Source organism: Gopherus evgoodei, chromosome 2 (assembly GCF_007399415.2).
Source record: "Gopherus evgoodei ecotype Sinaloan lineage chromosome 2, rGopEvg1_v1.p, whole genome shotgun sequence".
Taxonomy (NCBI): Eukaryota; Metazoa; Chordata; order Testudines; family Testudinidae; genus Gopherus; species Gopherus evgoodei.
This window is the reverse complement of record NC_044323.1, coordinates 181,123,815-181,145,090: the sequence shown is the minus strand read 5'-3', so window position 1 is coordinate 181,145,090 and position 21,276 is coordinate 181,123,815. Positions and strand designations below refer to the sequence as shown.

Genomic DNA, 21,276 nt, shown 5'->3' with positions numbered 1-21,276 from the left:
AAATCCATGGTATGCCCACATCTCGAATACTGTGTACGGATGTGGTCTCCTCACCTCCAAAAAGATATATTGGCACTAGGAAAGGTTCAGAAAAGGGCAGCTAAAATGATTAGGGGTTTGGAGAGGGTCCCATCTGAGGAAAGATTCAAGAGGCTAGGACTCTTCAGCATGGAAAAGAGGAGACTAAGGGGGGATATGATAGAGGTATATAAAATCATGAGTGATGTGGAGAAAGTGGTTAAGGAAAAGTTGTTTACTTATTCCCATAATACAAGAACTAGGAGTCACCAAATGAAATTAATAGGCAGCAGGTTTAAGACAAATAAAAGGAAGTTCTTCTTCACGCAGCGCACAGTCAACTTGTGGAACTCCTTACCTGAGGAGGTTGTGAAGGCTAGGACTATAACAGCGTTTAAAAGAGAACTCGATAAATTAATGGTGGTTAAGTCCATAAATGGCTATTAGCCAGGATGGATAAGGAATGGTGTCCCTAGCCTCTGTTTGTCAGAGGATGGAGATGGATGGCAGGAGAGAGATCACTTGATCATTGCCTGTTAGGTTCACTCCCTCTGGGGCACCTGGCATTGGCCACTGTCGGTAGACAGATACTGGGCTAGATGGACCTTTGGGTCTGACCCGGTATGGCCGTTATGTTCTTATTATGTTCATCTTCCCCTGATTCTTGGCGGGACCTGCCAGCCTGTTGCCACCAGACGATTTTAGGGCCCACCAGGAACTCCTCAATGAGTTGCCTCGAACTTGGGGTTGGAGGTAGAGGAGCTCGAGGAGCCTACCAACGGCCTCTTTGACATTCTGGCTGCGGTGGCTGTCTCCAAGGTGGCCCTACCAGTGCATGATGGAGTTCTGAAGCTCGTCAAAGCACAGTGGCAAACTCCATCTTCTGTGCCCCCAACATCTGAAAGGGCAGAGAAGTACCACCATGTCCCTGCCCAGGGCTTTGAGTACATGTATTCACACCCATCCCCAGGGTCACTGGTGGTCTCAGCCACAAATGAACAGGACAGATGGGCAATCTAGCACAACCACTAAAAATAAAGACACTAAGAAACTGGATCTTTTCTGTAGGAAGGTGTATTCTACTGCCAGCCTATAGCTGCGTATCGCCAACCAGCAAGCTTTGCTGGCGCGATACGAATACAATATATGGGATTCGATGGCCAAAATCAAAGACTCACTGCCCCAAGAGTCAAGGCAGGAATTCTTGGCCGTCATGGAAGAGGGGAAAGCAGTGGCCAGGGCCTCCCTTCAGGCGGCATTGGATGTGGCTGATGGCATCAGTGGTCTCCATGCGGCACAGTTTGTGGCTGCAGTCCTCAAGGTTCTCTCACAAAGTGCAGCAATCCATCCAGGACCTCCTCTTTGTGAGCAATGCTCTGTTTTCGGAGCAGGCAGACACCAGGCTGCATGGCCTGAAGGACTTCAGGGCTACCCAATGCTCCCTGGGGCTGTATACACCGCCGGTCTTGAGAAGACACTTCTAGCCACCACTCAGGCTCTCGGTTCCACCTCAGCAGGGACTCTAGAGGAGAAAAGACAGAGGCTTCAGATGCCACCAGTCCGCCTCATTGTCCTCGACCCCCCAGTTGAGTCCTGCATCCACTCTGATGGGCTGAGACAGGCATTTTGAGGGTGTGCCCAAGGATGGCATACTGGAGTTACCTCAGGATCTCCTTCCCCCCTTTATTTCTGGACTGTTTGTCCCCCTTTCTTACTGCATGGGCCCAGACTATCTTGAACAGTTGGGTGTTCAATATCATAACAGCTGGTTACACAAGTTTTCTTCCACCCCTCCCTCTCACCCCCTTTCCCCGTCCCTCTTCAGGGACCCTTCTCACGGGCAGCTTCTCATCTAGGAGGTGGAATCCCTCCTATGTGTAGGGGCCATGGAGGATGTTCCTCAAGAGCTGAGAGGGAAGGGGTTCTACTCCTGGTGTTTCCTAATCCTGAAGAGCAGTGGAGAGGGCCTCTGGCCCATTTTAAACCTGCGCTGCCTCAATAAATATGTCAAGAAGTTGAAGTTCTGCATGGCCTGCTATCTCTCAATCCAGGAGACTGGTATGCCGCCCTCGACTTGAAGGACACCTATTTTCATATTTCTATTTTCTGTAGACACAGGAGATTCCTCTGATTTGAGGTAGGCCAGCACCATTGTCAGCTCACGGCTCTGCCCTTTGTCTGCTCTGAGGGTTTTCATGAAGTGCATGATGGTGATGGCAGCTTACCTGAGGCATCAAGGCATGCAGATCTTACCCATACCTTGATGACTGGCTTATCAGAGGCATGTATCAAGCCCAGGTCCAACATAGCCTTGACTTGATACAAGCTACCTGTCAGGTGCTGGGCCTGCTTATAAAGGAACAGAAATCAACTCTGACCCTAATCCAGAGAATAGAGTTCATAGGCACAGTGCTTGACTCTACCAAGGCCAAAGCCTACCTACCGGAGACCTGATTCTGAGCTATGTCAGAGCTCATCGCAAGCATCAGAGCCCATCCACTCATGACTGCTTGGGTTTGCCTCAGGCTACTAGGCCACATGGCAGCATGTACTTGCATTGTCTGGCATATGCGGCTGTGCCTCAGACCCCTGCAGATGTGGTTGGGGTTGGTCTATGCTGCTGGCAGACACCATTTGGACTCAGTGGTCACAGTTCTGTCAAATATACTGTCCTCCTTGATTTGGACGGACCCGCGATTGGTGTTGGCAGGAGTTTCCTTTATGGCCCTGCTTGGTTTGGTGACGTTGGTCTCTGATGCCTTGGATCTGGGGCTGTGGGGGAGCAAGCTGAGTATGCAGGGCCTCTGATCTCAGGAGGATTACTCCCTCTATATAAATATCAGGGAGCTCAGGGTGGTACACTTGACTTGCCAGGTGTTCCTATACTACCTAAAGAGCAGAGAGTGAATATCTTAACGGATGATACCGCCACAATGTTCTACATCAATAAGCAAGATAGAGCCCACTCGTCTACCGTGTGTCAAGGGGTCTCCGTATGTGGGACTTGTGTGCAGCATGCCATTCATCTCAAGGCCTGTCACCTTCTGGGAGCCCAAAATTTGCTGGATGATCTCCTCAGCAGGTCCTTCTCTTTTCGCCACAAGTGGTCACTCCATCCAGAGGTGGTCAGTGTAATCTTCCAGAAGTGGGGAACTCCCTGGGTGGAGATACTTGTGTCCGGGCAGAACAGGAAATGTCAGCAGTTTTGCTCGATACACTCTCTGTTGGATGCCTCTCTGCTCAGCGCAAGTCCAACATATTCTGTTGAGTAGCAGGAAGCCTTTTACCAGGGCAACCTACCTAGCCAAGTGGAAACACTTAACGTGTTTGGCCTTGGGCCAGAGTCCATCCTCCTCCCGGTCTTCGCTTCAATCCATTTTAGAGTACCTGCTGCATCTCAAGCACCAAAGCCTGGCAATTTTGTTGATCATGGTGCACTTGGCAGCTTTCTCAGCCTTCCATCCTCCAATCTAGGGCAGATCAGTCTTCTCCCATGAAATGACGATCAGGTTCCTGAAGGGGTTGGAGAGAGACTACCTCCAGATTCGCAACCCAATCCTTTCATGGGACTTAAATCTGGTGCTCTCTTGGTCACAGGTCTTGCCTCCCCCCCCGCCCCCCCACTTTCGAGCTACTAGCCTCCTGCTACTGTTCTTGTGGAAGGTTGCTTTCTTGGTAGGGGTCACTTCAGCCTGGTGGGTCTCTGAGATAAAAGCACTAACATCAGAATTCCCTTATGCAGTGTTCTATCAGGACAAATTCCAGCTTCATCCCCACCTGGTCGTCTTACCAAAGATGTCATAGTTCCATTATAATCAGGACATCTTCCTACCGGTGGTCTTCCCAAAGCCTGGCAAGACTAATGAGGAGCATCGGTTGCACTCTTTGGATGTTAGACGGGCCTTAGCCTTCTACATCGAGAGAACTAAACCCTTCCGTAAGCTGACTCAGCTTTTTGTCACAGTGGCAGACAGAATGAAGGGCCGACCGGTTACCTCTCAGAGGATCTTGTCGTGGGTAACTGCCTGCATCAAGTTCTGCTATGAACAAGCAGGGCACAAACTGCCCATTCCATCGGAACGCAGGCTTCTTCAGGAGCGTTTCTTGCACGGGTACCAATTCAAGATATCTGCAGAGCTGCTACCTGGTCTTCAGTCCGTACCCTTGCATCCCATTACGCCATCACCCAGCAGGCCCAGGACAATGCCAGCTTCGGCAGAGTGGTGTTGCAAGCCACATGTCTGTAAACTCCGAGCCCACCTCCAGGGGTACTGCTTGTGAGTCAGCTAACATGGAAACCACATGAGCAAGAAGAAAAAACAGTTACTTGTCTTTCATAACTGTTGTTCTTGGAGATGTGTTGCTCATGTCCATTCCATAACACGCCCCCCTTCCCCAGTGTCGGAGTTAACGGCAAGAAGGAATTGAGAGGGTGCAGGGCTGGCGGCATCCCATATACCAGGGGTCGGCAACCTCTGGCATGTGGCTCGCCAGGGTAAGCACCCTGGCGGGCCGGGCCAATTTGTTTACCTGCCACGTCGGCAGGTTTGGCTGATCGTGGCTCCCACTGGCCGCAGTTTTCCGTCCAAGGCCAATGGCGGCGGCGGAAAATGCCGCGGGCTGAGAGATGTGCTGGCCGTGGGTTCCCACTGCCCCCATTGGCCTTGGACAGCGAACCGTGGCCAGTGGGAGCCGCAGTCTGCTGAACCTGCCGACGTGGCAGGTAAACAAACTGGCCTGGCCCACCAGGGTGCTTATCCTAGTGAGCCGTGTACCAGAGGTTGCCGACCCCTGCCAGATACCGACACATGAGCGCGGGGCTCCATGGGGCACCAGACCTGGCCCTACGGATACCACGAAGGGAAGAATCTCCAGCAGCCGTGCATGTGGGTGCGTACACACCTAACATGGAAACGACATGAGCAACACCTCCTGAAGAGCAACAGTTATGAAAGGTAGGTAACCGTTTTTTATGCTTAAATGTGTATTATGCTGGATACAAGAAGGAGATAAGTGCATATTTGCACAGACTTCATAGTAATGAATGAAATATTGTCAATTTTTAGAAAAAATTAAAAAACGGTATTTCAGGACAGTTACTGAAAGTCCTGGTAATGAACTGAGACAAGGCAGAATAAGAATTTACTTTCAGTAAAGGACTGCACTTGATGAGGAATCTAAGAAGTTGCCCTGAGAATCTTCTAGCATTTTATTCTTTTTACACAGACTTGTAATGTGTGCCTTTGTTTACAGAAAAGTGTAGATGTGGAATAGTTCTTTGCATTCTTTCAAAGAACAACACACAGTAAATAAAACTTGATGTGCATAGGATTTTGCATTGTTTCAGCTTCATATTCTTCATGTTGTTTGTTTGGTTTTTTTACCTTATAATTGTCAATGTGTTTCTGTGCAGTGAAGGAACAGTAGGAGAGCCCTTCTGTGGCTAATTTAACACCTATTACATTTCTAAGGATGTTAGTCTCTCACAAAAAATCCCACCAACCGATCGTAATGAGTAGAGCGTTTGCTTTAAGTTTCAGTGACTGTGAATAGGACTTTCTGAAGTCATTTCCACATCAATGTACTAATAAATTAACTGTCACAAGTTTTCTGAAGCCATAAACCGTGAAAGTATGTCTGATCCTAAATTAGGATAAGAACACTTGAACTAATCAAATGTAATGTGTAAAAACCATGTAAGAAAATACCTAATTACAAAAATAAACAAATAAACCCAGTGGCCTTTTTTCTATAATTTTCTGCTGCTGCTACTACTGCAGCTCGGTTGGTGGTAGCACTAGCATAGGCGAGGCACTGACAACTGCTAGTCTATTTATCATCATGTCATACACTCGCATTCCTATTGTTTTAAATTAACTGAGCTGCGTGGGCAGTAACAATAGCTGGAAGTTACAGAGAGAGGGCAAGAGGAGACACGGCTGGTTATTGCTAACATTGGCCAGGTCTACACTACACACCTCTGGTGTTATAACTACATCTCTCGGGGTCTGAAAAATCCACACCCCTGAGCAATGTAGTTTATACTGAACTTAACCCTCCTGTGTAATCTGCCTCTTGAGGAGGTAGATTAACTATGCTGATGGGAGAGCTCTCTCCTGTTGGTGTAGGAGCATCTTCACTTAAGCGCTTCATTGGTGCGGCTGTGCTGATGCAGCATTTTAAGTGTAGCCCTGCTTTTGTCTCCATTCCTTTCCTAAATAAAGATTCTCCTGGGTGGTGTGAACTGGGGATTAGTTAACTAATTGTAGTTGTTTTAATACGAGCATTAAAATGAAATGACTGAAATGCTTGTTTGGGAACAGGTTGAGTATCAATGGAAATGTTTCGAGTTTTTTAAAACCTGTGCTGTTACCAATTAAATCTGGCAGCAGAATCATGAAAGAAGGCTGGATGTGTCACAGCAGCTTAGTTTTAATAGATGTTGGAAAGACTCTTGCCCTGATCTCTTTAGGATTATAATTATTTGTGCAGTCACTACAAGTTATATTTCTAGTGTCCGGGAAGTAAACTGTGTCTGGGGCACTATCATTTGGCTTGTGCCTTTTTTCTTCATGACTTGTGATGTATAAAGTAGGCCTGAGGGTTTTATGTTTTTTTAGACATTCACATCCCGTGTAGATTTTACAATGATTGGAGAATGAGCACAAATGGTGACATCGAGAGCTATGATAATGAAGGTTGAAGAATTAAAAGAGGGAGGGATTATTTTTTACTAAGGAGTCATGTAGTAAAACTGCTTGCAGCCTTTGGAAATTTACCATTCAGATTCCAGTCTAAAGTTGTCATTAGTACATCTATAGTTTTGTGCATCCTACTAGGGGGGTGGATGTGAGGAGGAGAGTGGGTTGGAAGGGTCAGAAGATGTTATCTGTGTATATAATTTATTATTTACAGAAACATAATTGGTGATACCATGTTGATATCAGTAATACATCTCATACAATAAGATGGAATATTTGGTCACAGTAGGTATCCTTGTTTAGCTTAGCACTTTATTCCTTCTGAACTTTTAGTTTCAGTTGGTTAACTATTTGACAAATGTCTTTACAGATATGCTGATTGTATTCCTTTTCTTGGCACCAGGAAAAAAATCTCATTGTCACTGATACTGTTATGACAGTCATCCATGTTTAATAATTAAGCTTACTAGAACAAGATCTGCTTGTTAAATTTTAGCTTATAATCATTTAAAAATGCAGAACATCTGTATGTGTTTTATTTCTAATTGGGGTCTTTGTGTAAGGTTGGCAGCAGTAGGCACTACTACTGTACTGTTCTGCCCTTAATCCATCATAGTTAGAGATTTAGTAGAAGTCATTAACTTGTAACATTTGATTTCCTTACTTTGAATATAGATAGTACTGGTACAGTTACTGCATGTATAATTTAGTACATTGCTCCATTCATGGAAATTATATGAAAAAGAGATTTGTTGCAATGAATAAAAGATTAGAACAGATTAGTATGGTTTGTTGACTTTGTTACTTACTATTTTAGGGTTTGGGACAAAGTTATTAGTGGATCCTGCAAGATTCTTGTTTTTGTTGCTCTGGAGATTTTGTTAACCTTTAAAATGAAGATAATGGCCCTGACTAACGCAGAGAAGATCACACAGTTTCTGGAAAATGTAAGTACTCATCCTAGCTGTGCATTGTTTTTGGTGGTATAGCAAATATTTTCAGGTTTCAAAAAACAACAACTTTTTGTCCCTTGTTAATTCAGTTAGGATAAAAAGCATTGCAAAATGAGTTACATGGTATTACCCACAATTCTGAGAACTGGGTAATACTCAATCTGCCTTATCTCCCTCAGTCTTCGTAACAGTTTGCTTTTCTACATTAAACCCATAATCAGTGCTCAATTTTTGTATATGTTTTTATTTAATGGTAATATTTTACATTTTAAGTTTACCATAGTTATAATAGCAGTTGCAGTCATTACAATGTTACTAACTTTTAGGAGGAAAGGAATCCATAGGATGGCTGGTCCCAGGGTTTTAGGAATGGCTGATGTAGGCTTTTACCTTTAGAGGCCAAATTGATAGTCCGTCAGAGGGATTATGGGGAGAACCTACTGTCCTTTAAGTCTCCCCAAATTGTTCTGTTGGGGGGAATTTGGGCTCCTCTTCCTCCCCCACACTGAATGAGTGGAGCTTTCCAGACATCCATGGAGGCAACAGGCTCTCTGCATGGACCATCAATGCCTCAGCACTGCCTTGAGCCATCTTGCTAGGACTTGTTGTATCCTGGCATTGGATCCTACCCATGCTCACGTGGTACTGAGAGATTTCTGTGGAAAAGTTAGTGTAGTTTCAAGCTGTGTTAATTTTTTGATATTCCTTACAAGGTTGATGGCACAATGCTACCTGACCCTGGCCTGCTCCCTCCCCAAAGAATGCTCACTGTGGAGGTGACTGAAACACCGCCCTCCACCTCCATTTATGTGGAAACAATGAGATTGTTTCTCTGAGAGCTGGGTGCCAGTCTGGCCATGCTTAAACACATGGGCTCCATCCAAAGGCAGCTCCTACTTATGACCAAAATAAATATTTTGATTAGGGACAATTTTTGAAAGGGAAATAAACAGAATAGAGAACAGAAATATTGCTGTGAGTGACTGGATATTTTGTTTTAGGGTCTTTGACTACCTTGTTAAATTTAACACAAACCTTTTTCCTGACCTTTTGTAGATTCCTCAAGATAACACTGACGCAATAGTGAGCAAAGCTATTGATTTGTGGCACAAACATTGTGGGATGCCGGTACATTTGGTATGAGAACGTGCTGCAGTCCTCATGGTTTGGAAGACCATACCTTCTGATGGTCCTTCCCTAGATTAGTATTTGTAGATGTTAAATTGTTTCACATTTTTTGCTGTAAATATCATGCTGATTAATTTTTAAACTGTTGCAGTAAAAGTAAAGACTGAGTTGTGCTATGATGAGCAGTAATTTTGATAATATAGTTGCAAAATGCAAATAGGATAGTGCAGTGGCTCTCAACCTTTCCAGGTTGCTGTACCCCTTTTTAGGAGTCTGATTTGTCTTGCGTACCCCAAGTTTCACCTCACTTAACTACTTGCTTACAAAATCAAACATAAACATACAAAAGTGTCACAGCGCAGTTACAAAAAATAGTGAAAACTGCTTACTTTCTCCTTTTTACCATGTAATTGTAAAATAAATTGATTGGAATATAAATATTGTACTTACATTCCTTGTTTAGTATAGATAGTAATATGAACAAGTCATTGTATGAATTATTTTAGTTTGTATTGACTTGTCTACTACTTTTTATGTAGCCTATTATAAAACTAGGCAAATATGTAGATGAGTTGATATACCCCAGGGGTAGGCATCTCCTTAGCTGAGAACCACTGGGCTAGGATCCTCTGAATTGTAGCATTAAAGTAAGTTGTTTAGCAGGAGAAGATCTAATACACAATGCAAGACCAGATTTGCATGCCTCTTTATGCCACACTAAACAAGTTACATTTTGTGTCTATATAAGACAATTAAAGGAAGCTGTCCTTTGGTGGTTTATATATACACCCTAATAAAATGACAGCCTTTTAGTGCCATGGGATTAAAAACATTAAATCAAGTTTTAAGGGAAAAAAACTTGTTACCGCTTTGAATTACATATTAGCAGATACACTATCACTTGTTTCAGACTATTTTGAACACAGAAGGGAACAGCCTTTAAAATGTTAATGGTTATTAGGTAATACCTCAATTTATGGTTAAGAACAGTGGCAGCAGTGCATTAGACTATGGTAAATAAGCAGCTTGCTAAAAACTGTATAAAATTGTGAATTATTGTGTCTTGTTCTGGAATGCAGAAACAGGTGGATTTTTTTTAAATGGCATTTATAGAGAACTTAACAGAAGAAAGTGATTTTGCTACCACTGCCATCTGCAAGATCCTCCCTTCTAATTCAGGTTAGACACTGAGACAGATCAGTAGCCATGGTTGAAATGCTTTACCAAAATTTGTGTTTGGTGGCTTTAATCTCATCCAAGCCAAGACCTTTCCTTATGGGTTCAATACAGTAGAGTGAGGAGTACCTCATCTCTCCTTCAAGCCAATGGAAGTTGAAGATTGCCTCTTGAGAACCAGACTCTCACTGTATTGCAGGGTCAAGGTGTACAGGTTTGAGAAAGTAATAAACAGCTCTCTCCTATCACATGAGGTGGGTTTTAAAAAAATTGAGAGTATTTAAATAATCCTGTTTAACATAGATTGTTTTTGCTGCCAAGTTTTAATGAAAGTCTATGTGTAAGCACCTGGAACCAGAGTGAGAATGCTAAATCAGCTTTTGAGAGTAGTGGCCTCTTTTTGCAGCTGTAGAGAATATTTTCTTCACTTCAGTTTATTCAACTAGTTCATCCAAACTGTTTGGAAGACGAAAACAAACTTTTCTGCTTTTTTAGTTCCCAATCTATTAGTAAACTAAATGTGAAAATAGCTCTGAAGGACATGGTAACCAAAAACAAACATTCAGTTCAATCCTCTAACTGCAAAGTAAAATATTTCCTTTCTGTAGAGTGGAGTGAGGTTTTTTTTTGGGGGGGGGGGGAGCGGGAGCCTTGGTGGGGGCACTAAAACAAATTGTGGTCAACTTCAAATAGATTCAGTCGAGATACGGAAGAAAATTTGAAAGGGGATTTGTTTCAGCTGTTTCAAACAAAAAAGGGTCAGTTATTTGCTCACTCTATTCCTTTAATCAATTTCAGATGCAAAACGTTTTGCTAAAACTACTTTAGCTGCTGGATATTTTTATATATAAAGGTTTTAGAAATAATTTAAAAGTGCCATTTTTGTTTAACTGTTTCCATCCAAATAGAGCTTGATACAAGTCACAAATAAGTCATTTGGTGTTTAAGAATCTGAATTAATATGCTCTCTATAGCCTGCTGGTTAGCAAAAAAGCATCAAATTTAGTGTAAATGTAAGTCAACATGTTAAGGGCTATCAGCCAACCGGGGTGGGGAAAAGGAACAAAATCAACCTATTTTTGAAAATGGAGAACAAGAGTAAAAGTGATGGACTTACATCAGTGTTTCCTGCTTGGTGCTTCAAATAATCCGTGTTGCTGCTAAAGGATTTTTGGAAAAGGGTGCAGCTCTGAATATAGAAAAACCTATTCTTAAATACTTAAATGAAATTCAGACATGCTTTAACATTGGCCAGAGACAGCACATCCCCCTTTACTAAAGCTCAAAAACCTTCAGCATAAAAAGGGGGGTGTGCTTTCTCTTGTTACAACTAAGATCACTAAAGGGGAAAAAGAGGAAAATTCTCTCTTCCTTTATGCAGTTGGCACTTAGTACACACTCTTTTCCCCCCAGTGTTTGTGTGGGTCTTTCCCTCAGTAACAGGGAAGAGCAAGTTACTAACATATGATTATAAAACCATATACACAGTCAAGGGGTCTTGGGCAGGAGTAGTACCTAAAACTCTGGTTCATTAATAAACATTTCAGGTGGGTGTCACCCTACACTAATTTGCTTTTTTATTTTTAAAAGATTCTAACTTGGTTCTTGATGCTGCAATAATGCAGTTGCAAAATTCAGGCCTTAGACTTTCACTGAGTGGTCAGTAGGGTGTGGGATCATTACAGATAGAATACTTCCAACTCCCAAAGAGGGTGAGTTCTTCTGGTACCCTGGTCATTGTTCTGGGAGAGAGGCTCAGATCTCTGACCAACCGACTGAAGCCTGAGACATTCCAGCTGGAGTCATGGAACAGAAAGACAACAGTAAAGAGTCTTTACCATTGCTTGTCTCTAATGGCTTACTTACACCTTCATAACAAATGAATTTTTTAAATGGAGTCCAGCAGCACTTTTGAAGTATCTCAAGGGCAAAGTACTCCATGGAATGGCTGTAGACCTCCTTCCATAAAAGATCCATTGGGATGCACCTGTTTAGAGCAATTCCTCTGAAACGGAGTCATCAGTGAAAAGATGACCGATTCAGCATTATAGTCTAATATTAAAAAGTTAACTGCATAGCTCAAGGATGCATAGAATAAATTTCTAAGCCTTTGGACTGCAGATTACATTTGGAATTTTTTTTAATAGAAAGTGTGTTCTGTGGTGACGAGGAATCAACAACTGGTAGACGGATTAATCAGAAGTGCCTACTACTGCAGACTGCTTTCAGGTTTGCAGACGAATGTTCTTTAACTCACTACTTAACCGAATGCAAACAAAATGCCTTACTAGGACAGGCAGGTCCCAAAGGTGCTGTGACGAGCAATACAAACAGATGGTTTTGAACTTCCCTTGTTTACAAAAAATTGCTATTAACATTTTAACAAACACTGAATGGATCTTCACACGCTGTCGGGATTCCATTCCAACACCACTGTTTAAAATGTCAGCCAAAAAACTCATTTGCAATCTTAGCCACATCTAGTAAGAGGGAGCAGAACTATTTCTTTTCACTATGTGCATTACTCATGCTCTGGCAGGCTTATTAGTCGATCTTTCTTCAGGCAGGATTGGGCCTAGTTTTGCCAGAAAATAAGTTGGTTCAGCTCATGCACCCTTCCCCACTGTCTGGTTATGAGAGGTTAGTTTATTTTAGAACTGGACTGAAAATTTCAACCCATGGATTTCATTCAGTCCATTGGTGAGGTGTATGCCTCATGTCAGAAAGTTTAGCAGTAGATCTGAGCTTCCTCACAGGAGCTGGGGATTTGGGTCAGAGAGAGAGTGAGTGAGAATGCGCAGTTAGTTACTGTGACAAAACAAGGTTCTAAGTGTGTCCACTTCATAAAGTTTCACTGCTGCTGCACCCCAGCTCTGCACACCCAGTGGTGACCTGTGTCCTACACTGGAAGGCTAATGTCAAATAGTTAGTAATTAATCATACCTCAGAGGAGTTATACCCCAAGCCCTGTGTCACTAGCTGAGCTCAGCACTGAGCCAGGTAAGAAGACTGGAAGATAAAGGGGTGAAAAGGAAGTGTGGAGAGACAGGGGAGGATGAGTGGCAAGCAGGCTTGTCAGAAGCTGATGGAGTTGAGCAGGGATGTGGTGAGAGAGCTGAGGGAAATCCCTGCTAATGGCTGTGCAGATTGACACTAGGGGGCTTCACATAGGACAATGGCATGAAGGCAAAAAGGCTGCATCAAAGAGCAGGGTGGGGATTACCATTATAGAGGCAAGGGACCATCTCTGCCCTGTCTGTCTGTCTCTCTCACACACACACACCCATTATTTCCCATTACAGTTCACCCCTGCTGGAAATGCACTCCAGCCCAGCTGCACACATCCCAGGGGTGGGGTGGGGGTGTAAACACCTACAGGCATAGCTGGTGAGTCTATGGGTGCTCTGGGGCTCAAGCACCCATGGACTAAAGATAGGGGGTGCTCAGCACCCACCCATCCTAGCGTGCTGGCAGGGGGTGCTCAGGGGAGGGAAGAGAAAAGCATGCTGCGGGAGGGGATCTTGCAGAAAAGGATAGAGCAGGGATGGGACGAGGCAAGGTGAAGGTGGGGCCTTGGGGGCAGAGTAGGGGTGGTGCATGCACCAAGAAAAATAAAGGTCAGTGCTCACACGTGTACTTCATCAAATTGGGATATTCAGACACTGAACTACATGTAGATTGGTGCATGGGCTGGAGGAACTAAGCTGCAGGTAGCACTTGTAAGCAAGGGGGGGTGGAAGGGCCAGTAGCTGGACGGCTACCAGCTTTGTTTGGCTGGCTTGTGCCTCAGGTAGGGCTCCAGCTGTGGTTTGCCAGCTGAGGATATTTTGCAGTGGCAGGGTGGTATAGACACTATCTGCTCTATGTTACTGTGTAAAGTACAGGCCTGGGCTGTGCTTGGCAGTGTACTGCTGTCCTACCTAGTTGACGTACATGGACAGTTGAAAGCAATTTGGAATCCTTTGAACTGAATGGTGCTAAATACATATAATTTAGAGCTGCTTTAAGCTACTATTACTCCTTTGCCCAAACATGTGTTTGGGCAAAGGAGTAATAGTAGCTTAGAGCAGCTCTAAATTTGGCCCTTAACCCACAGGGGCAAAAAAGGATTTGTTTTGCTATAACAGTTTCTGTTAGCTCCCTGTCACTGTATGAGAGCCACAAAGTCATTTGCTCATAGTAATTTAAACTATCCACCTCTACCCCTTGGAAGCTTGAAACTGAAATGTCAGGTGCATTATTTCTCCTCCCTTGGCCAGGCATGAGTCTGGTGCCTGCATGATTGTGAGTGTAAGACTGCAGGAGTGGTTTTTACAAGGACAACAGAAAGAGCATTGAAGCATCCATTTTGGAGGGGGAACCCCTTCCTCCCCCCTGGAAAACAACTCCATGGATCTGCCAAGCGAGTCACACCGTCTTGATGTGGTCCAGTTGTACCCAAAAGCAGGTCTTCCTCCAGAGGCTTAAAAAGATGCCCTGGCTCTAGCTGAGCCCATGTTGCCTGTTGTAGTTCTTACACTGGCAGCATCCAAATGTATGACTGTGGCACTTGAACAAAGATTCCAACTGCTAAAGACAATGCTAGCCAGCAGAGGATGACACTAATGGGGGGTAGAGGCAATTCTCAGTTCCGTTGGGACTTCATCTTCCCCTGACTGATCATGCTGGCAGCTCTACCTATCTCCAGCACTCTGGCCCCTCAGCTACCACCACCAGTTGGGACTCCTGATCAATTCAAGCTTCACAGAGTGGTGAGAACCCAGCTCTCTCTCTTTGTGTAGACCTCTGACCCTCACTTGTGTGAGCAGTTACAGTTTTCTAAACTTGACTTTTATGATCAAGTTTAATATTATAAAACTTTTGTTTATTTCACTCCCCTCTGGTTGTTACCTGGCAATAAATAACTTTCATAATTAAGTGGTTGCTTTTCTCTCTCCCCACCCACCCCTCGGTTTTTGGGGTTTTTTAAAATTTCTTCATTCGCTCTGCAACAATTCTCCTTGTATCTAAGCTAAAAGATCGCTGCAGCACCCAAAAATCCTGTGGGGTTTGCTCATCAAGTGGGTTACTACCGGAACAATTGTAACGTGAAAGTGGGGATAGGGACATGCTGAACCTGGGACATATGAGGGTGGCAGCCTGGAAGTGCTGCTTGACCCAATCTGCTGAGTCCAAGGACATAAGGGGTCAGTTTGAGACTGCTGACTGACCCAGTCCTCTCAGACATGCTCTGTTAATGTGTATGTATGTTCATCTGATTCTGGGGCTGGAAGAACCCAGCCTTAGGGACAGGGCCAACCCTAATATTTTTGGCACCTCAAGCGAAAACAAAGAGCATCACCCAAGTCCCCGCCCCTCCCGAGCACTGCGCCGCCCATCCCTGCCCCCCACCCCCCGAGTGGCACGTTGCACCGCTGCGCCCCTCCCGAGCACCGTGCTGCCTGTTCCTGCCCCCTAAGTGTCACGCTGCCCCACCCCTTCTGAGCACCACACATCCCCCCGAGCATCACATTGCGCTGCCCCGCCCAAGTCCCCGCCCCCCCGAGCACTGCCCAAGTCCCCGCCACCCCTGAGCGCCACGGCGCACCGCCCAAGTCCCTGCGCCCTCGAGCGCTGTGGCCCTAAAGCCTGCCCCCACCGAGTGCCACGCTGCCCAAGTCCCTGCCCCCCCCAGCCCAGCACCACGCCTCCCAAGCCCCACCTCCCCCCAGCGCTGCCCGGCTGAACCAAAAAAAAACAAAAACAAACCCCGAGTGCCACCCTAAGCACGTGCTTGGTAGGCTGGTGTCTGGAGCCGGCCCTGCTTAGGGAACCTAGGTCCTGCAGGATAGTTCCATTGGGAGGGAACTTGCAGAAGGGAGAAGTAGAACTCCATATGAGAACACAGGTGACACAAGACGTACATTGATAGAAGTACAGACCCCCCTCCCAAAGCATAACCCTAATAAATTAGCATACCCCAAAGTAATGGAGAAAGCTGGTGACATTTGGCATGAGAAGGGTTCTAAGCAGCTCATTAACCACCTAAGTCGTGACACTGCCCCACAGTTTGATACACGCCCACTGACAGAAATTTTAATCTCTGTGGGGATTTAGGTGCTTAGATGGTTAGGCAGCAGCTGCGCAGTCATTTGGTCTGTGGTGCCTAAACATTGGCCTTTGGGCACCTAAGTTCCTTCATAAATCTAGCTTCCTACTCTGTGCCTAATTTTCCCCCTATGAGAAACAAATGTTATAGTAGGCTTTATGCCCTGCTAACAAAACATTTTGCAATGTAGTTACAGGTGAAACGATGCCAGTGTTAGCATTGTTGGTTACACTTAAACCTAGTGTTTATATTTAAATAAGTGACAATTCCAAAGAGACCCCTTGTCTCTGCTTTCCCCTTCTTACCTCTGTCAAACGGAAAGACACAGCTAGGCGGGTCCCTCAGCCCTTAAGTCTATGAAGCAAGAGTTGTCAGAAAAAGCCTTAAGGTAGCTGCTGCTCTACACAAGCTGCCAGTGCTGTTCCCAAACTGGTCACCAGAGTGTACCGTTCAATGCAGAAGTAGAACACCCTCAAGACACAGCAAGATTGCAGTCCATGGTGCAGATAGTGGGCTGTGCTACATTTAAGATTAAGGTGAACGTTCTGATTAAAGCTTGACTGTAAGTACTTCTAAAATCCACATTGCTACTTGCACTACCTTGACATATGGGCGCTTTCCTGGTCCCGTGGCTTCTGCCAGGGATGGGGTTGGGGAAGGGGGTGGCAGGTGCAGGCACTTTCCTTAGCCATCTGTCCAGTAGCCAGTGCTGTGGGCTTCCGCTGCCAGGCCACAGACATGATCTATGTATGTCCCAAAACTTGACACTATTACATGCTTAAAATTATGCTACCTGTCATGTGAGAGACTTTTTTTCTCTCCCATGTCCTCTGCAACATATAGTACTCCTCTCCTCATTTCCAGCTCACCCCTCCCTTCCTGTCCCATAAGCACTTTAGAAACCAGGTGTGCATGAAAAGTGGTTAGAAGGTGAATTTTAAGAAAAAGCTGCATCTTGAATGTCACACTCAACTGTCCCCCAATTTGGATCACTAACCCTACCATGTGTTCCCCAGAGGCACCCCGAGTATCAAGAAAATCTGAGTAACCATGCAATACTTAGCGGAGCCTTAACAGAAAGCAAGTCTTAACCTCAGCTAAGGCAGAGGTTGGTGCCCTGCTTTAATGAAGTTAATCATCACCAATGGATTTGCTATATCCAGATCGACAGCGCTGGAGGCTCTGAGATGTATGAAGTGGCCCATTCCATTATCACTCGGTGTGAGAGTCTCATGTGAAGGCGAACACCCTATGGAGATGAATACAGCCTGAAACAATAGCTGAGACGTGAACTATTTCAGTAGTCTCAGTGGGTGCCCTCATGTCTCCAATGAGTACGTGAAAGCCTGCGATACCATCAACCCTCACACTAGTGTCAGCAGTGTGTTCTCTTGAAGCATGCCCCGAGTGTGCCTGTTCTCAGCTGCCCACCCAGAGAGGCTCTGTCATAAACAGATAGTTAAGAGTTAATGTCTTTTACCTGCAAAGGGTTAAGAAGCTCAGTAAACCTGGCTGACACCTGACCAGAGGACCAATAGAGGGACAAGATCCTTTCAAATCTTGGTGGAGGGGAAGTCTTTTGTGTGTGCTCTTTGTGGTGGTGTTTGCTCTGAGAAGGACGGGACATCAATCCAGGCTCTCCAAATCTTTCTAAATCAGTTTCTCATGTTTCAAACTTGTAAGTAATTAGCCAGGCAAGGTGTGTTAGTCTTATGTTTGTTTTCTCAACTTGTAAATGTTTCTTTTTGCTGGAAGGATTTTACCTCTGTTTGCTGTAACTTTGAACCTAAGGCTGGGGGGGGGGGGGGCTTTGGTCTATAGGAATCTGATTGATTACCCTGTAAAGCATTGTCCATCCTGATTTTACAGAGATAGTTTTTACCTTTTCTTTCTTTAATTAAAAGCTCTCTTTTTAAGAACCTGATTGATTTTTCCTTGTTTTAAGATCCAAGGGGATTGGATCTGGACTCACCAGGGATTGGTGGAGGGGGAAAGGAGGGGGATGGTAAATTTCTCCTTGTTTTAAGATCCAAGGGGATTGGATCTGGACTCACCAGGGATTGGTGGAGGGGGAAAGGAGGGGGATGGTAAATTTCTCCTTGTTTTAAGATCCAAGGGGATTGGATCTGGACTCACCAGGGATTGGTGGAGGGGGAAAGGAGGGGGATGGTAAATTTCTCCTTGTTTTAAGATCCAAGGGGGTTGGATCTGTGTTCACCAGAGAATTGGTGAAGTCCCTCAAGGCAACCCAGGGAGGGGACGAAGTTTTGGGGGAACAGAGAGTGCCCCAGACACTGGAATTCTGGGTGGTGGCAGCATACCAGAGCTAAGCTAGTAATTAGGCTTAGAAGTGTCCATGCAGGTCCCCACATCTGTACCCTAAAGTTCAGAGTGGGGAAAGAAACCTTGACAGGCTCACAGGAGGGGACATGGAGAGGGGCTGTAATCCACCTGGAAAGACAAGCCCCCCCCACATCCTAAGAGACAGCAGCATCTCAGATACCTACCAAGGGGGAATGGCTATGCCTCACCCACATCCTGGTACACACGTGGGAGGAGAGACTGAGGCTGACAGGTGCCAATCCCTCCCACTCACCCTGGCACCCACCCGCATGTCCCCCCAACCCCAGTATTCCATCCCTTCCCTAATCTCCACCTCCCCCCTGAGCTGAGCCACCCTTCCCACAACACCGCTCCACTCCTCTGTCACCCAGCCCTCCACCCCCTAATGCCCCCATTCCTTGTGCAGCCCCCAAGCCTCTCCCCCAGCAAGCATTCACAGGTGTAAGAGCTTGAGCAACCTCTGAATTTTCTGCTGCACTCAGATTACATCCCTCCCTGCAAAATAAAAAAAAGTCCTTTGCCAGAGGCAGATTGTAGCAGAAACCAGACAAAAAAAGAGTCACCTTGCTATCAACCCTCTTGGCTTGTGAGGCTACACATGCCCAGTGTGTAATCAGTTTGGCACGTGAGCCTTAAGCAGGGTGACCATATTTCCCTATGCTGAATACAGGACAGCTGGTAAAATTACTCATATTCAAGTGAATTCAATGGCAATCAGGCAGAACTATGCAGTACAAATGTTCAAATTAACATCAAGTTAACTGAGCCCCTATTAAAAGGAAAGACTGTGTAGTTGGATTCTTTTTTATTTACCTTCTGATCTTTAAGGCTTTAGGGTTCACACAGGGAGAGGTGACAAACACCCCTTATCCCCCCCCCAATGACACAGGGTGGGGTGACATATACACACACTCCCGTACACATGTAGGAGGGGTTTGACCAACTGATCCAACCCTCCCTGCCCAGCGCTCTCCGCCCACCATGCCTGGCTGGACCTCCAGGATGGACCTGCCTCTCCTGATACTTGGTGCTGCATCTTCCCGAGGCAGCACGTGTGTGTGTGAGGTGGGGGGGGGCACTCACGCTCACATCCCCTCACCCCGATTTCTGCCAGGGTTCACACCAGAATGTGGCCAGCAGCAGCCTTTCGACACTGTGCGGGAGGAATGAGGATGGAAACTGCTTCCCGCCACAGGGGAAGAGGGGCAGGAAAGGATGATCTGGTCCATGTCTTGGCAGAGCTCAACTCCCCCGCCCCTATGGCTGGAAGCAGCTTGTCCCTGCCTGCCTGCACAGCGTGGAAAGGCAGCTAACACCGCCTGGCTGCTGCTTGTCACCTACATAACCACTGATGAGCTCCCAAAATCCTAAGAACCGGTTCCCTACTGGGTCCTCGTCAGCACTTCGGCAGCAGCACTGACGGGGTCTTCACTTGCTCTGAGTTTTCGGCAGCGGGTCCTTCACCCAGAGCGAGAGAAGGACCCACTGCCAAAGTGCTGCCAAAGACCCGGTAGGGAACCATGTGGTAAGCACATGCCCCACGTGCCTGTCTCCCACCCCCATCCAACTCCAACCCACGTCCTGCCCCCGACTGCTCCCCTCAGAACCCACAACCCATCAACCCCCCCCACTCCTTGTCCCCTGACCACCCCCTCCCAAGACCCTCCACCCTACCTGCCCCCAGGACCTCACCCCCTACCCAACTTGCCCTGCTCCCTGACTGCCCCGACCCCATCCACCCCCACAGAGCCCCAGCAATCCCATGCTTACCCCCCCCATTCCCCGTATGGGGGAAGGTGGAGACAAGGCCTGGGGGGGAGCCTCAGAGATTCTTGTGGGGGCCCCTGTGGGGCCTGGGGCAAATTGCCCCACTTGCCCCACCTCTAGGCAGCCTTGCCAACCTCTCTTCCAAGCCCCAGCCCAGCCCCCTTACCATGCCACTCAAAGTGGCAGGAGCTGCAGAGCTGCATTGGTGCTGGCGGCTCAGTATGCTGCAACTCTGCAAGAGGGAGGGGACGCAGGGGAGGGGCTGGGGGAGCCTCCCCAGCTGGGAGCTCAGGCAGGCCAGACAGGACTGTCCCACAGGCTGACCAGAGTTTGTCCACCCGCCCATCCCTTAGCAACTGATTCTACACCGGTTTCTAAATTTAACAACCAGTTCTTGCAAACTGGCTCCAGCTCACCACTGGACATAACCCAACCGCCTCCTGCCCGCTTGTTACAGCGGGGGAAGGAAGGGGTTAAGCCCCAAGGATGCACTAGGCACCAGGGCCCAGGGAACCTGACTGCAGGGGCTTCTGCGAACCAGGCCAGAGGGGTGGCTCAGCAGGGGAGGGTGTCTAGAGAATAGAGGGGCAGGACCTGGGGTGGGTGGAAAGCAAAGATAGTGCAAAGCCCCTGCCTGGGGGACTGCTGTGGAGCCTGCAGGTTCAAGGCACGACCAAGCTGGAAATCGCTTCCCCAGCCCGGACACTCCAGAGCTTAGCTGAGGGGCAGAGAGGCTTCCCAATGCCAGAGCTGTGCAGGGCTTTGGCACACACAGGCATTGGCTCCTTCTGGCCAGAGCCCCACACTCACCAGCCGCCACAGCTCACAGTGTGCAGCCAGTGCTAGCCGGAAATGGGATGGGAGGCAGGGCCCTGTAGTCTGAAAGCCAGCACACAGCAGGGGCTGTGCTGATGGACCAGCAGAGGGAGCGGCTGGCTCTACGCACTGCAGCTTTGCTCAGCTACCAGCCTTGCACACCCCCTCCCCCTGCCCCAACGCTGGTGGATGGGTGGTTGGTAAGCAGGGATCCAGCCAGCAGCAGGACTTACCAGTACTGATGGGGGCAGGGGAGACAGAAAATATGGGACAGTTTGCCCGTTTT

General features: G+C 46.7%; 2 protein-coding genes across 10 annotated transcripts in view; one reads left to right on the top strand and one right to left on the bottom strand.

Annotated features, from left to right (window-relative positions):
* The window catches only part of LOC115646516 (TBC1 domain family member 7-like), a 192,064-nt gene extending 181,155 nt beyond the window's left edge, over positions 1-10,909 (top strand). For all 9 annotated transcript variants that reach the window (XM_030552437.1, XM_030552433.1, XM_030552434.1 and 6 more), the window contains exons 7-8: positions 7,537-7,666; positions 8,729-10,909. In XM_030552437.1, the coding sequence (XP_030408297.1) occupies positions 7,537-7,666; positions 8,729-8,815 (217 nt within the window). In that variant the 3' untranslated portion in view covers positions 8,816-10,909. The remainder of the gene's footprint in view (positions 1-7,536; positions 7,667-8,728) is intronic.
* Positions 647-21,276, bottom strand: part of PHACTR1 (phosphatase and actin regulator 1) — a 483,984-nt gene continuing 463,354 nt past the window's right edge. Inside the window, exon 17 of the transcript XR_003999047.1 lies at positions 647-1,540. The gene's annotated coding sequence lies outside the window, so the exon portion shown is untranslated. The remainder of the gene's footprint in view (positions 1,541-21,276) is intronic.